At 31.6% G+C, this 18,123-nt stretch overlaps 2 protein-coding genes and 1 long non-coding RNA gene across 3 annotated transcripts in view; all 3 read left to right on the top strand.

The window, feature by feature from the left end:
* LOC143048715 (titin-like) overlaps positions 1 to 18,123 on the top strand; it is a 226,161-nt gene that overhangs the window by 61,267 nt on the left and 146,771 nt on the right. The window lies entirely within an intron of this gene.
* Positions 4,229 to 6,376, top strand: LOC143049444 (uncharacterized). Its single transcript, XR_012970245.1, has 3 exons — positions 4,229 to 4,580; positions 5,193 to 5,510; positions 6,114 to 6,376. It is a non-coding gene; the product is annotated as an uncharacterized LOC143049444 (long non-coding RNA).
* LOC143048813 (uncharacterized) lies at positions 6,708 to 17,111 on the top strand. Its single transcript, XM_076222681.1, has 5 exons — positions 6,708 to 6,750; positions 6,830 to 7,138; positions 12,536 to 12,700; positions 14,509 to 14,536; positions 15,876 to 17,111. The coding sequence occupies exons 1-5, from the start codon at positions 6,708 to 6,710 to the stop codon at positions 15,961 to 15,963; spliced, it is 633 nt and encodes a 210-aa protein (XP_076078796.1). The 3' UTR covers positions 15,964 to 17,111.

Below are 18,123 nucleotides of genomic sequence, written 5' to 3' on the forward strand. Positions count from 1 at the left end.
ACTAATTACTATCTTTACGTCTAGAAATTGACAATGTAGGTCAGTTTTTGACAAATGATATTATTCCCGTTTAACAATCGTGAAGGAGCACCTTAGATCACCCCATATTTCAATGTTCTGTTTTAGTTACTATTGCTTGTCTTTGAGACTATTTTCTTTCTTAGGAATGGCTTTGTCTGTTTAATTTTTTACATCTAAGTTTGAATGTTTCTCTTGTATCTTTAGTGCCTCTTTTATAAATTGATCTTAGCTGTATAATTGAAATTAAAGGGGTTAGAAATTGCTCGATGACGACAGTACAACTAATAAACTGACAATATCGATATAGTTCTGATGGTATCAGCACAACTTTTGTCTTATACAATTAGAACTTGATTTTATCTATCTTATGGACTTAATCATCTTGTTAATTGCGTACACACCATCGGCAGTGACAGCTTTTATGCTATCATTCAAGATAGAAAAGTTGTAAAATCTGAAATCTAAAACTGTTTTCTTAGATTCAAGAAGTCAGCAAGTCTTAGGTTCGGCTTTTACAGAAGTTAGTATTTAGCTATATTGTGTTGTGTATATACCGATTGCAACACATGTATCATTTTTCAACATTGAATAGTCTCTGTAGCTTGAAAATATCAATATTTATATCTGTCATCTGACATTTATTTTGTTTCAGTTATATTTAGTTTAAACATATTTTATTTGCGTAAATGTGCAAAAGGGATGAGACACAAGTTAATCAAACTTATAAAGTCTTCTCCCATAACAATTTATTACAATAGAATATTTACAAAGCATGCATACAAACAATACATTATGTATATATTCAGTTATATTATATCAATGTAAATATATACTTTTGCGTATGCCACCTGAAGAAAAAAAAAACAGCAACCAATTTACAAAGCATCTTGTCTGAAACCTTTTTTTAAAAATACACATTCATATTTGTAAAATTGTTTTTCAGGAATTTGTAGTATATCTATGAAAAAACAATTTTTAATTAATTTATCTACGTTGTTCAGCACATGTAAGATGTTGGGAGAGAGGTAGTTTAAGACTGTCTTCAAAATGTAAAGAAATGCATCTGACAATTTACCTTTTTACCTGTGAAGCTATCGCTATATATTTAATACCACATATAAGGATTTATTTATATTTTGCATTGGATGATATACAAACAGATCATTATGTTTCTTCTTTCAAATTTCAGAATACTTGGTTCAAACACGACGATGAAAGAAAACCGATTGATAACAGTCTCAAATAGCATGTATGTACAATGCTTTCAACATAATCGCAAATAAATAAGATTTAATGTACATTTTGTTCTTTTTGTTTATATTGAGGATGAATGTAAATTGATATTATTTAGCTCAACTGCGTCCTATGGCCAATCTTTTCTTATCACTTGGCGTCGATTGTCGTCGTTTCTCGTATATCATCGTCGTCGTTAACGTTTTACACTTTCAACTTCTTCTAAAGAATCACTGAATAAACAAAAACATAGGACACTATGGACAATACGTGAAAATGTCTTTCTCTAGCGAACAACTGAATAGAATAAAACCAAACATGGCATGAATGTTTTTATGAGGTGCTGACCAAGTGTTGGTACCTTAATGCAGATCCATCAAGAGGGACTTAGTTTAACAAAAGAACCAAATGGGAAATCATACAAATAGATATAAGTAGATGTGGTATGAGTGACAATGCAACAACTCATCTATCCAAGTCACAATTTGTATAAAAGAGGACGAAAGATACCAGAGGGACAGTCAAACTGTTAACCATTATAGATGAACGTACAGTTCATTCCGGGACATGGTCTGAAAAATATTTCATACTTTCAAGTTTGTTGCTGATTCATCATCAAGATTGCTGCGAGCGGGGTACACCGTTTAGAATAGGAACCTTTGGACAAAACAAAAATGTTTTCATTTAGATAACCGTTTATTTGATTGAAACCAATCATAACATGAATGTTCTTTATGGGATGTTAACAAGGTAATGTCACTCTGAAGCCGATCCATCATCAAAGATGGCCACCAGAGAAGGACTTTGTTTAACAGGTCCCTACAGGAAATACATACAAAGGTCTTCTTTTAGAGAACCACCAAAATGGCGTAAAAAAACAATGACATGCATGTTTCTTATGAGATGCTGACCACGTGTTGTTACTTTGAAGCAAATTTATCAACCAAGATGGCTGCCAACGGAAAAGGGGGGGCTTAGTATAACAATGGAATCTGTTGGACATATAAACAAATGTCTTCTTCGAGAAAACAATATATAGGATAGAAACTAAATATGGTATGAATGTTGCGTATGCGCTGCAGACTAGGTGTTGTAACTTTGTAGCTGATTTGTCATCCAAGATGGCTGAAAATAGGGGTGTAAGTTGAACATATGACTCTATTGGAAAAACATACACATGTTTTCGTCTAGGGAATCCCTTAATATAATTATATTAGAATAAGAAGATTTACACAGAGTCAACATAACTTAACAAAACTATCAATTGACATCGTGCTAGAGTTATTGTCCATATAAAGTATATTCGCCACAGTATGTGCAGCAGCTGACCCTTTCGCGATTTAGATGTACGCTTACAAAAAATGTAATGATTTTTTTTCTCTTATATATAACACGCATTCCCCGAAACATAGAGATGTTTTATGTTGTTTATTCTCAAGTTTTCTATGTTGTGTCATGTGTACTATTGTTTGTCTGCTTGTACTTTTCATTTTTAGCCATGGCGTTGTCAGTTTTTTTTCGATTTATGAGTATGACTGTCCCTCTGGTATCTTTCGTCGCTGTTACATGGTATATTCATAAATCTAATTTTAAATTATATGCGTCCAAAACGCCTTCTCGAATTGTGTCTTTATGAACGCTGAAACTAATAAATGTTAGAGCAAGGAATATGTTAATATATGCAAACACGTGTTACAACACGGACAAATTTGACAGACATTAAAGCATTAAGAAAAAGAAAAATAACTGAATGCGGAGGAAAATTCACAACTGGAAGTCCCTAATCAAATGGCAAATCAAATGATAAAACGCATCAAACGAATGGGCAACAACTGTCATACTCCTGACTTGGTACAGGCATTTTCAAATGTAGGAAATTGAGAATTGAACCTGGTTTTATAGCGCTAAACCCTCACTTGTATGACAGTCGAATCAAATTCCAATACATTTACAACGATGCGTGAAAAAAAGAGATAATAGATAGAATTGTTAAAATTGGAGTACAGCAGTCATCACTATGTCATAATCTCAATTAGAACTATTTAAAAAGAAGCTCAAAAAGCTTCTATCAAATTTAACAACCACAGTCATTGCTTTCTTATATATGTATTTTAAATCAACCCATAAAGGATTAATATTTGAATTCCTGTGACTGCAATAACATCAACCCAAGTGTATAGTCGCGTGTTTGATGTCTGAATGTAAACGTAACACAGGAAGAAATATTAATTCATCCAATTTTAGATATTTTACTGGTACTTATACACAGTGTGACTGTGACTTAATGTGGTTAGCTTACTTACGCCATGATCAACAGTTTAAAGTTAAGAGTAATAGTAAATGTGCACACAACAACAAGAACGTATCTGAGTTGGTCCCTGACGACTTTCATTGCATTGGTATGTACTATTAGAGCGTTAACCTCTATGCACCGCACATTTTGTTTGAAGAAACTTGAAATTGAACAGATATGAAGAAAATGTTTCAATGTAATAGTAGTTTAATGCTTTACACAATGATATTATTCTAATATGATTTGTATGCTAGGGAAAACTTTAATAATATTAATTGAGGGGGCTTCCGGTAGTGGATTCTAATGTTGTTTATTTTTTCGATAGATGACGTTGACAAAAATACATTTCGTAACCAATGTTAACAAAATGGTGGCAAGTATAAGACAAAGCAGCTCGAAGTTATAAATCTTTGGACTTTTATTAGTTTGCGAGTTAATTGGTCGAGTTTATACACTAATATATTCCTGTCAAAACTCGTTAAGTTCCTTTTTAAATTGCATAAATCGATTAAGAAGACAAATCAATGTAACATTCTCAAAATGTAAGAAAAACATATTCTTAAAAGAGAGAGAGACTGGTGTGTCAATGGGGAAATATCCTGCTATACATGCATCGCCAGAGAAATATAATGCAATTTAAAACCAAACATTTGTCTGATTTAGAAGTCTATTATGTAATCCTTTGAACCGGGTTTTATTGATACCTATTCATTGATATCTGAGTATATTTATCAATTATTAATCGATCAATCTATTTTAGACAATGTATCAACTGCACATAATAGCAATGCATCTCAACCCGTCGATCTTCCATGTGTATATAAGTACTTAACAACAAATCTAATACGTTGGATACACTCACGCAATGGACAATTCATCAGAGAATTGAATGAAAATTTGGTTGATGAAGACACAAATACTCTTCATTTACAATTTTGTAATCATGACGATTCTGGAGAATACACTTGTATGCTGTCAACAGACTATTCTCTGCTGCCAAATATTAACAGATCTGCACATCTGTTAGTCAATGGTACGTTGACATAAATATGTACATTGTACTTAAAATGTTTTTAAATGATGTTTGTTTCTTAATCTATTCTTTGAAAATACAGCTATACATCTTTGTAACTTTCCAAATGGGGTACAGACACAGAAATGCCAGTATATACCGTTAAAAGAGGGAATAAATTATGGATCCGCTGAAAGTTTACACGTAACTATTTGATCAATGAACTGGCGTGTAAAAAACGTAATGAACATTGGATATAAGGCAAGGCTTTTTTTCTTACGTAGTTGAACCAGTAAAGACCGGTAACAAATCACCCACAGTCGGAACTATCCTAAGCAAGATCTGACCAATCTAAAAGGTCTCAACATTTTTTTTTGCTATACTTTCATGCATTTCACAGTTGTTCAGTGTAAAATAAAATCTGCCGCTGCACGTTAGATAAAGGCAATAGTACTACACCGCTGTTCAATTGTAACAAACACTGAATAAATATAAGAGAGAAAACGGAACAAAATTTACTCTGAACTGCTACAAACACAAACGCCATTCATCCATCCATATATTACATATTTTGTTACTAAAGTTGGCGAACATTTGTGGCTTCATCAATATCAATATTATGATTTTTTATAGGTCCTCCTATTGTATTGAATCAGCATATAGAAGACTTCGGAGATGATGTAATATTGTCCGTTATGTTTTATTCCATTCCATACGATTTCAAAATTCAATGGCTGCTAGGAAATAATAGCTTAAATGGAGATCCACAATACACCATAGACGTAAATAACATGACGGTTGGACTAAAGCAATACAACGTAGATGTAACGACTGATGGATTTATATCAAACTTAACGATTCATAATTTCAAGAGGCGCCCGAGCGATGTTTACAATTGTCAAATTTCTAATCAATATGGATTAATTGTAGAACAAATTATTTTAGGACCAGGTAATTTTCAAATATCTAAATAAATATTATATCAGTCCAATTTTTCAAATACATTATTTTACACGATGAATGTGTTTTTTACTTTATAAAAAATAACATTATAGGTGCATGTATGTCCATTTAGATGTGATACGAGATGATTTTCTTATTTTCCTTCTTTTGTTAGATAAAACATCATCAATATTTCTTATTTGCTAAATCACTGCACAGAAAACTAAATATTAAACAACACAACAATAAGGATGACATTAGGTATTCCTAAAAAGATAACAAACCAAACATCGTTTTATACATGTTGTACTGTTACACCACTGACCAAGGTTAACGCTAACATGTTCAACCCCACCACATTCTTTATGTATGGGTCTGTCCCAAGTCATGAACCCTGTAATTCAGTGCTTGTCGTTTGTTCACGTATAAATGTACCTCTCTAATCCAATACATGGATATAAAAATGTATGATTTACCTTCTTTATTTTGCAACAAATAAATATTCAATAATTGAACATATTTATAAAGGGTATACTTATTGATATTAATTAAATTGTAGAACTATAAGAGGGCTTAAAGGAAATATAATACTTGTTTATTATTATTTTTTAGCTAGTTTAGAATTGGAAAGACGGGCCTATTGTGACACTTCACATAGTATTGAGTTAAATTGTACTTTAAAATTGGTCGGAGCCACTCCAGTCCCTTGGATTCACTCAAACGCTGGACAAACTATACGTTCACTCCCAGGCAGGCATGTTAATACCTCAAACATTCTAACTATTCCATTCTGCAATAGTCAGGATACTGGTGATTATACCTGTAGATGGGAAACAGACATTCTCGGCCAGAAATGCATGGAAAAGTCTACAACATTGTTTGTAAGCGGTAAATATTGTTCTTAACATCGCCACTCTTGTATTCTGTTTCACTCAAACGGCAAACAAATTGTAAACATTGTCATGAAAGGGCAATAACTCTTAAAAGGAGTGGTAAAAAAAATCCTCGTTTTGTCCTAAATGTAGATCTTGTCTTAATAACTTTTGCTAATTTTAGTTTCTATTTATCTAATATAACCATTTCAAGATGTAAGGAAAGCAATAACAAATATTTGTAAAAAGTGTCATCAAAGGGCAATTAATCGACTGACGATTTTGACCTATTTATCTAGCCTTTTACTTCTGGGCGGATAAACGTAACAGTGTTATGAAAAAAAACAGGACAAGTGTCAGATCTGTGATTATCCAAGGTCTTAGAGTAACATGCATGGATTAATTTTGTTAAAAAAAGGAAAAAAACAACTTTGCACATTCGTTTTTCTATTTCAGGACCACCTTTTGTCATATCACACTCCACTTCAGTAGATGATAGTGATACAGTATTTTCTATCACGTTTTATTCTATACCATTTCCAAGTGATCCAAAGTGGTACTATAAGAATGAACAAGTTACTTTAGGAACTAAATTTCTACAAACAACAACATATTCTATTGTACAAATCAGACAACATCGTGTTTTAGTAAACGTAGAAGGTTTCGTAAGCAACTTAACTGTACACAAAGCTGAGTATGGACTATATAAATGCGTGATTCGAAACAGTGGTGGAGAGGTGAACCAATTATTTCTTATTGAACAAGGTAATACTAAGTTCCTTATTTTGTTTTCTTGACTACTTGCATTATTTCATGTAAGGTATACTTCAAAGCTTATAGGGAGTAAGGAAAGAAGCTAGCTTTACTCGTTAAAAAGTTGAGTAACAAACATATCAAATTCATTGTAAATTTCGAAACAGAAAGTCATAAGCTGAACAAAATCAAATGAATGGAAAACAACTGTTATCCACTTATATTTGATGTGTGTCCCTCAGTTTTAGTTTATCACCCGGATTTATTTTTTCTCAATCGATTAATGAATTTCGAACAGCAGTATACTAGTGTTGCCTTTATTTGGTACAGTTTTTCCTTGTGCAGACAATAGTTCATTTATCATGGTTTTGTAATACGAATATATAATTCAATTATATTGACAACATTGTATTAACAAAACACACAGACATAAAATGTAAAAAAAAAAATTGGGGTACAGCAGTAAAATTTTGATAAATTACAGATGTTGTCTTTTTACAGTCGAAAAAAATAAATGACATGGTTTAAAACTTTTGAAAAGTATCTGAAGTTTTAAAAGTAATAATTTCCTACTAGCTGTACATGAACCCAATTGGGGTTACCCGTAGGAAATTCTATGGAACACACAAATTAGATTCACATTCTGGAGTAGCAGAAGTTATGAATAAGTTGTTCTCACAAGGAATAATTCAAGGTGTAGTGAATATGTTGATCGTATCTACCTTATTCGATTTGAAATCAATTACATCATAGATATATGTATATTCTTCATTAATGATCTGATGTTAGATAATAATACATTATTCCCATATGATGAATTTAAAAAAAAGTATGATATCAATACTAATTTTGTAGAATTTTATAGTATTTTAAGTGCGATTCCAAAGAGATGGAAAAGTATAATAGAAGGTAGTTCAAAACTGGAAATTATTGAAAATAAATTAATAGATAAAGTTAAAAAGGAACCAAAATCTTGTAAATTTGTCTATACATTATTTTTGGAGGATAATAAAGTATTATCTTTATCTTCCCGTGAAAAATGGGAAAGAGATTTAAATATGCAGATTGAGGATTGGAATGCTATTTATTCCATGCCCTTCATTATAACCAGAAACTCTTTTTTGCAAAACTTTCAATTTAAGATTGTTCATAGGATTCTACCATGTAATTCATTTTTATTGAAATGTAAATTAAAAGAAACTGAACTTTGTACTTTTTGTTCAGAGTTTAAAGAAAATATTTTTCACATTTTTTGGGAATGTAATGTATCACAAAACTTCTGGCTATCCGTTATAGATTGGATTAAAAATTATGGCATTCTCCTGCCTTTCAGTGCAAAAGAAGTCATGTTAGGTGTGTCTGAGGATTTTGTTAACAGTAAAACAGTTAACAATATTTTGTTGTTATTCAAATTTTATATATACAAATGTAGATGTAAGAACATATCCCCCACAAAATATGGTGGGGTAGAATATTTAAAATATTGGATTAATATAGAAAAATACTCTGTATGTTTCTTAACCCCTGTACAAAAAGTAAAAATGGATCAGAAATGGCATATGATAGAAGCAGCTTTTATTTAATTTATTTGATTAATTAACAAAATCTTTTTGTAATATTTATATATATATCTTATTATATCCATATGACTTAATTGATTTATCAAGTATTACTTTATTTTTAAAATGTGTATCGAATACTGTAGTATGTAATTTCACATGTTTCATCATCAAAAATAAAATAATTACAAAAAAAATTTACATCATAGATACAATTTAGTGTGATTGTGATTTATCTTTTCCTGTATATAATTATTGTCACAGAATTTGTAAACAACAAAACCTCTCGATTGAGAAATTCTAGAAGTTTTTGTTAAAAAATATACATGTACCAACATTTCAACAGTATATAAAGTATATATTTATCTCCAAGCTGATACGATATTGCAGAGCCTGCATTACCAATATGTGTTTCCTTAATAGAGGGTGAGAGGTTTGGTGGTAAAATTAATGCTATTTAACGAAGGGTTGGAGTGGTAAAATTGAAATTATCCAAACGAAAATTTAACGACGTAATCATGAGTTTGTTTACCATTATGAAATGTCTGTTTTGTAGATGACAACAGATATATATATATATATAAGATGTGGAATGAGTGCCAATGGGACAACTCTCCATCCAAGTTACAATTTGTAAAAGAAAACCATTATAGGTCAAAGTACGGTCTTCAACACAGAGCATTAGCTCACAACGACCAACAAACTATAAAGAGATAAATAAATTACTAGTGTGAAACCATTCAAACGGGAAAACTAACGGTCTAATCTATATAAAAAAAAACAAGAAACGAGAAACATTTATGAATCACCTCAACAAACGACAACTACTGGACTTAGGACAGAATCAAAGTAATGCAGCGGGTTCTCTAAGTTTTCGTTGTTTACTTTTATGTTTAGTCCTCGTCGATTGATCAGTCTTCACAAACTGGTAAACTACTGTTCATTTAGTTTAGTGCAAAATTACAAATGTATGTCGGAACTTTATTCCACGGTATTTGTAATATCTAGAACAAGTTTCCTATCATCTGAAAAAAAAAGTCTGAGCACACTTATATCTCATATATCCAAGTGAACTTGAAATTAAGGATACCACTGATACTAGAAGGACTGCTTCATACCTTGATCTTTTCCTCAATATTGACGTAGATGGACGACTTCACACGAAAATCTATGATAAACGGGACGATTTCAACTTCCCAATTATCAATTTCCCATTTCTCAGCAGTAACATACCCTCTTCCCCTTCGTATGGTGTTTACATATCACAATTGATACGTTATTCACGTGCTTGTTCACACTATACGGACTTCATATACAGGAGTGTGCTCCTTACGCAGAAACTGCTCCAACAAAGTTATGAGGAGGACAGATTAAAATTGACACTCCGTAAATTTTATGGACACCATCACGATTTGGTGGATCCATACGATGTTTCGTTGACCAAACTAGCTAAGGACATTTTGACCACATGGTAGATTGTGTTTTGTCATAATGTCGTCTAATCTTTTACTTACCAAACGTGACTTATTCCCGATTGCGACTGTTTTGCCGAGTGTGAACTCGCATTACTATAAGACGTGGTACGGTACTTATCCATCCCAAATTCATGTATTTAGTTTAAATGTTTAATGTTATATTTGTAATTCTCATCGGATTTTGTCAAATGTGTTGACGTCTTTTCTATTATATTTATGTGTTATGGTAAAGAAAATTAATCACCCCCTTCATTTATCAGATTTGATTTCGTTCAAAGTAATCAGTACGATATTTTACGTTTGAAGTTAGATTCATAACAAACCTGACATAGTTTTATAATATAGTTAATTGCTACCTCAGTTTTATATTAATAAGAATTAAAATGTGCTTTGTTATTAAATGCAATATCAGTATTTAGTTCAAATATATAATCTTAAATTAATCCTAATTCTATCTTATTCATTCTTATGTGACGTCATTTTTCATTTTTTGATGCTCTGTTTTACTAATTCAAATGACGTCATTTTTTCGTCATTTTTCAGTTTCAAATAGGACGTCACTTGGCGTAGAGGTTTAAACGTATTCGGATGTGTCTACTTTTGTGTTTCAAATGTCTGGTTATGTAAATGTATTTCAGTTGTTTCCTGTAGTTAGTTAATACTTCAGCTTTATCATGTACATCTTTTGAATATTCATTTTATTAAATTTACTGTTTGCAAAAGTATAAATTACTCTAAATTATAGGGATTTTCTGGTAACTTAACAGAAAACCCTTGCCGTTTTTGGCACAACCTTTTTGATCTTTTGGTCCTCGATGCTGTTCAACTTTGTACTCGTTTCGGCTTTCAAACTTTTGTATCTGTGCGTCACACATAGGTCTTGTGTGGACAAAATACACTTCTGGCGTATTAAAAATTTTGAACTTGTTGCCTTTTGTTGGCTGTTTTTTCGTGTGATTCTTTGTCAATTGTGTTCTCCAATTTATTTATATTGTAGTCCTGTGTTGTCATTTTGATGTTATATTTCAAATGGCCATAAAAGTGCGAGGTTTGGCATGCCACAAAACCAGGTTCAACCCACCATTTTTTCCTTTAAAAATGCCCTGTACCAAGTCAGGAATATGGTCATTGTTATATTATAGTTCGTTTCTGTGTGTGTTACATTATAACGTTGTGTCGTTTGTTTTCTCTTATTTTTGAGTGTAAATTCACATTGCGATAAGACGTGTCACGGTACTTGTCTATCCCAAATTCATGTATTTGGTTTTGATGTTATATATATATGTTATATTTGTTATTCTCGTGGGATTTTGTCTATATGTGTTACATTTTAGTGTTATGTCGTTGTTCTCCTCTTATATTTAATGCGTTTCCCTCGGTTTTGGTTTGTTATCCCGATTTTGTTTTTTGTCCATGGATTTATGAGTTTTGAACAGCGGTATACTACTGTTGCCTTTATTTATAATTGGTTTAACCAAAATACATAGTGTACCTTCACCATGACATATTATGTGAGTCATGGGTTGATTGAAGTTGTCTGGCTTAAGCCTTGTATGTAGTTAATGTAGACAAATACGTTGTGGGTCTTTGGTGTATTTTGTTGTATTGTAAAGTTAATTTAGGTATGACTTATAATTCTTTTTGGTGTAATAATAATTGGTGGTGAAAGCTAAATCAAATGAAAATAAATTAATTCAGACAAGATGTATACCACTGTTTGCTTTAATTGCAATATTGACTATTTGTATCATATCTAGAGAAAAATACAGCGTTTACGGACATAAGGAACACATATTAGAGGTTTCAGAAAGTATGTTTCATACGAATGATAATGCAAATACAATTCTTTTGATTCTTTATATATTTTAATAACAGTTTTTAGACGAGCTATTATGAGTTTTTCCCAGTATCTTTGAGTTTTTTTTATAACCACTGGGTCGATGATACTGCTGGTGGAATTTATACTTACCGAGGATATCACCAACCCAGTAGTCAGCACTTCTGTATTTACACGAATTATTATTGATTTGGTTATAATTGTAAATTATCTGTTTACAAAACTTGAAATTTTTGAAATATTAAGGCTTCCCTACCTCAGGTATATACTACCGTAGGTGAATTTGGTAAACCTGTTAGGAATTTATCCTCGATGTTCTTTAACTTTTTTATGCCTTTGTAACTTTTTAATTCGAGCCTCACTGTTGAATTTTTTGTGGACGAAACTTGCGTCAAAATTTCAATTCTTATATCTATGATGAGTTTCTTACAATCTTGAAATTATGAAATAGACAAGTTAAACAATAATATTTTCATTTTTTGGAACATTTAAATTTAATCTAGAAATAAATAAACACTAAGTGTATGCTATGTTTTAGAACAGAATAAATTCTCAATCAGCACCACAGAAGCCACTACATCAGCAGCTTCTACAGGAAACAGTGTGACAGTGATAATTGGAATATGCTCAACAGTATTTGGGATAGCCTTAGTTGTTATTTGCATTGTCATATTTATCAGGAGAATTTCATCGAAAAAGACAGGTAAATCTCTAGAATGAAACTGTATTTCCACTGTTTACGATACCTGATTTTGAGTAATCGTCATCTTGATTGACAGTTTTTAATTTGAATTTCTTAGTTTCGAACTTTCTCATTCGTGGATCGTTTAGATTTGTAAAACACATATATTTATGCTATCATTAGGGAATGTCATGTAATTAAAAAAAGGACATTTTCCGTCATAACTCAAATATTCAAGTTGCCTTCTAAAATTGCTGAAATTAGACGAGAATTCAGTATTTGTGTAAAGACAAACGCATTATAAAGCTTAAAAAAGGAGATATCAAGTTTTGAATCTTGGTTTGCCTTATCGACCAACATGTCGACACACATTAAGTGTGTAAACGTTTTAATGAGTATTATGTAAAACAATATCCATACGTTACCGGTGTTAGTATATATATATGACATTTTATAAAGTGCCGGTAGAGTTAAAATTTCCGTTAATTAATCTTCCAATGAAATATTATAGCGAAAATAAATCTGGCATGCAATATTTAACATGTTATTGCTGTATATTTATGTGTATAATAAAAGCTGAATAAGTATATTAAACAGAAGAAATAAGTATTAGTGATTCTGATTGACTTAAGATATTATAATTACAATATTGTTTTATGCTATAAGAAAGGCAAGCATTCGCCTTATAAAATGTTTTATTAGCATGTATGCTGGTAAATTTAAAACTTTTTATAAGCAAATAAAAAAAAAAACAATCCCATACAAACACAAATACTTTTCTAGTTTCTCATTATTTACAGTATCAGTATAAAAGGACTGAATCGAAAACCTTACCAATTAACTTAATACAGTCGACATAATTATATTTTTTCATTGTTAAAAAAATTTATTCAAATACTGACGTGTAATTTGAGCTAGTACAACTTTTAGTATTTGTGAACATGTGCTTAGGAATCACTATTAAAACAAGTTATAATGTTTGCATAGATAATCAGCTCTGGTCTGATAAAGCAAAGCGAAGCATTGTCGTCATATGTACCATTTTAATGTTTTATCAAAACACCAAATAAAATAGAATAGTACTTTAAAGTACCCAGCAGGGAAGAAGAAACACTGCATTTCGAACTCAGGAGTCACAAGCTAATACAACACAAATAGTAGCAAATTATTATATCAGTGCGCTAGTACAGTAACAAGAGTAAAGTTATCTATATATCGAAATATCAGAATTATTTTTATCATATATGGAACGAATTCCGCTTCTGAGTTATACACATTTGAAAAAGTACAATTCATAGTATCAAGACTGTAGAATCATGTCTTTTTATGAAAATGGAAATGAGGAATGTGTCAAAGAAACAACAACCCGACCATAGAGCAGACAACAGCAGAAGGTCACCAACAGGTCTTCAATGCAACGAGAAATTCCCGCTCCCGGAAGCGTCCTTCAGTTGGCCTCTAAACAAATATATATACTAGTTCAGTGATAATGAACGCCATACTAAACTCCAAATTGTACTCAAGAAACTAAAATTAAAAATAATACAAGACTAACAAAGGCCAGAGGCTCCCGATGTAGGACAAGCGCAAAATTGTATGTTTATAACCCTCCCCCTATACAAAGTTGACCTTAAACGGATTTGGCTATTTTTTGTTGTTGTTATATAGCTCTTCAACTGATTTTGTTCTTATATATCTATTGCTTTCAACTATTCGGCTTTCATCGTTTGTTTAAGGTTTAGCAGTAAACTCTTCGAACGCATTAAAGTTAAAATGTTTTATATTAATTTTTTTCAATACTTGACAATTGATATACCATTCTTTTGCAGATAGATATAATTCTACAATGCCAACAAGGTAGGTGGATTTAAGTAAAATGTAATATTATAATTGTGGTTCATATGAGCTGACTAAATAAAACATATAGAAAACCCTTAGCATTAATATATTTGGTTAGAATTCCAACAGCTGAACAAATTAATTCACAATAACATTTTGTAGAGCAGTTTCAATCAAAATATCGTTAGGCAAAAGGTAGACGCGTGTATAAAGAACGATGAAATTTGACTAAAAGACTCCTTTGACAGTTGCAATATTTGGTATCCTTAAAAACAACAGTAAAACCTCAAAATGATACTAACTGCATCGTGAGGTTTAGCTAGCATGTTGTCAGATGTTCAAACAAGATGATGTGACAGGATGACTGAAATCTGTAAAACACATTTTATTGTTATTGTAACAAACTGATGTGAGCGTCTCAAATAACTGTTTTAGTTCTCTTTTTGTGATATTCGACATCAATATACTAGAAACGTAGTCTCTTATCAAGTTTTCCCGTTTGATCAGTACTTTTTCACTCTTAACGAATACTAATGTGGGATGATACTGCTTGAAAGACTACTAAAAAGTTTATGATGACACACAATTTAGGTTCGTGTTTCTCAGACTGTTTTGATGCACTGATGTTTATATTTATTGATTTGATCATTTTGTCAGTTCTTGTTCAAGGGATTTTGGATGTCCCATTAGTGGTTTTTTTTCTCGGCGTTACAAATGTGCACCTAGAACGGGGGAAATAACTCAGAGAATAAGAAAACAACCTTTAACACTAATGATTATACCATTTCTCAGTGACACTGGTTTGTAGTAATTTTATTTTCGAAAGAGGCGAGTCTAGTTTTGTCCCTTTGTAATACGGGTGCTCCCAAAACGGGGGAAATAAAAGAAAGAAGTCAATCTTGAACTCTGATGATTTATAACGATTCATCAGTGGTAAATTTGTTTTTACCAATGGTGCAAGTTTTCTGTGAGACATGTGTGCTCTGGAAGATGGAATTTATTATAAGTAGAAGAAAATTATCTAATGATTAAACACATTTCTTCGCGATTGTTAAATTTGATTTGTTTTAGTGATGCCGGTTTAATAAAGTGATTATCCATGTTATCTACATGAATCCCTCCTACCTGTCAAAATATAAAAAAAATGAATATACAGGTCTAATGTCGGTTGAACAGTTAGGCCATTATTTTAGATAAAGCTTAAGATGTTGCTAAGTTTTTGTTCTTCATTTTGATTAAGCTTGTCCGTCCACCACTGCTTTCGATATTGAAAATGATTGTAATAAACATATACAGTACTAAGACTAAATATAGAATGAATATGTTTATAACTTTGTTGTTTTTGTTTATGTTGTAGAAATGAAGATAGCACTTATGACACAATAAGTATGTCTACTCGATCAAACAGACCAGAACAGCAAGCAGATTATATTGAAGTGTTTTAACTGCTTAACATTGTAATATGTGCCATATATATTGTGTGGTTTAAACGTCATTTTATTTAACTCAGCAATTGCTTACGTATGTTCGAAACACATCACTGTAATTAAATAAAGGCAACACTAGTATACCACTATTCGAAATTTATAAATCGTTTAAGAAAAAAAAATCCAGGTAACAAACTAATACTGAGACAAAAGCATCAAATATAAGAGGAGAAATATGACACAACAGAAACACAACATTTAAATATAACACACACAGAAAAGAACTATAATATAACAATGGCCATTTTCCTAACTTGGTACAGGACATATTAAGAAACAAATAGTGGGTTGAACATGGTTTTGTGGCCTGCTAAATCTCCTGCTTGTATGGCAATGTTAAAAATATAACATGAAAATAACAACATTACATGACAGGACCACAATACAAATAAATGGGAGAACATTTAGGGGGCAGAGAAACACGCGAATTTTCCTTCTTGCAACATCGATCTTTTGCAAAAAAGTTACACAAAAAGAAAATGAGATAGATCTTTTGTATTTTGATGGATCCAGATGAATGTTCGCTGACTTATTATTGACATAAAGTATTGAAACGGGAGAGTGGAGTTTTTATAGAAATAGATAAACGAACGATAAAACCTATATAAAAAAAGAGAGTCGATAAATACTTATGAAACACATCAACAACGGGCAACCACTAAATATCAGATTCCTTACTTAATACAGGTGCACACAAATGCAGCGGATTTGAAGGTTTTAAGAGGCAACAATATTCATCCTAACCTATAACAAAAGTATAACATCACAATTTAGACATATATCTGAATATATAGCAAAAAGACGTTCCGCAAAAAACAATCAATCGATCTGTATTACATGTATTATTAATAGTTACCATGTGAAATTTTACTTTGATCGCTGACCTGCCGTTTGATACTATCGAAGTTAGAAATTTACAACACAAGCTGAAGTACTTAATGTAAATATCTTTAGAAATCAATTTGTTATCCTAGACATACCTATAACCAACAAGGTTTGATAAATTATCATATCTCATCTGATGTCTTAAAAAAATATCCAAACGTTATTTTGGAGCATATAAAATTATTATAAACACAATATATAAGACGTAGCTGCGTTTAACATATTCTTAATATTCCAGTCAATCAACCAATTATGACCATTAGTACAATATGTTATGTCTACTATTGTTCTCAAGTAATTGAAATTAAATTATTCAATTATGACCTATGTATTTGAATATTTTATTTTTTTAAACATTTACTATTGAAATGCTCAACGCTCCACATTTTTGAATTTGATCAATATTTACTAAATAATATTGTCAGAAATTTCGTACAATCAGGATTCGATTAAATTTCATGGATGTTAACACATATGTCAGCGATTATTAAATTGATTATCCCGTAAGATGTTCCAACACTCACCTTAATCCGTTAGCGTATTGCATGATGTATGGCCCTTCAACGTTCAATCAATAGATGGTCAAGGATGACCATGAATTAAAGACGCTGATAGAACTCAGGAAGGGATTATTAAAATAGTGTGTTGTCTAACATTTTTCATGTTGATTTTGATTATCAAAAGATTCTCACAAAATGTTTCAAGTTAAACACTGGGTATGATTGACCAGAGTTTCACAGATTAAATTTCACAAGACTAATCCTGTTGATGTTAAGAATTATCACAACTGCAATGCAGGTGCCTAACAATTGGGTCCTCCATGACAAAGGCATTCGGTGATGGTATACAAATTGTCAAATCGTTTGTCAATGTTGCATAAGAAGGAGGTGATACATAATCGCTATAGTATGATACCGCTGTTCAATAGTCTTAAATTGGTTTAACTGCAAGAGGGGCGAAAGATACCAGAGGGATCGAAAACAAACTGACAATGCCATAGTGAAAAAAAAGGCAAATAACAGTACGTACAAAAGACACAACATAGAAAACTAAATGACTAAGCAACACGATCCCCACCACTTGGGATGATTTCAGGTGCTCCGGAAAGGTGAGCAGATCATGCTCCACATGTGGAAACCGTCGTCTTGCTAATTTTTGTTCGAAATAACAGAGACAATATGTTACTTTCGTTTTGAAAAAAAAACTGTATTCAAACGGTAAGTCTGTAATACT

Source organism: Mytilus galloprovincialis, chromosome 10 (assembly GCF_965363235.1).
Source record: "Mytilus galloprovincialis chromosome 10, xbMytGall1.hap1.1, whole genome shotgun sequence".
NCBI lineage: Eukaryota > Metazoa > Mollusca > Bivalvia > Mytilida > Mytilidae > Mytilus > Mytilus galloprovincialis.

Excerpts from the sequence above, each read along its gene's own strand:
- LOC143048813 (XM_076222681.1), top strand. The coding sequence starts at position 6,708 with ATGAAAAAAAACAGGACAAGTGTCAGATCTGTGATTATCCAAG. Across the intron at positions 6,751-6,829 it reads CAGATCTGTGATTATCCAAG|GACCACCTTTTGTCATATCA; the intron begins GTCTTAGAGTAA and ends TTTCTATTTCAG. Across the intron at positions 12,701-14,508 it reads AATTTCATCGAAAAAGACAG|ATAGATATAATTCTACAATG; the intron begins GTAAATCTCTAG and ends ATTCTTTTGCAG.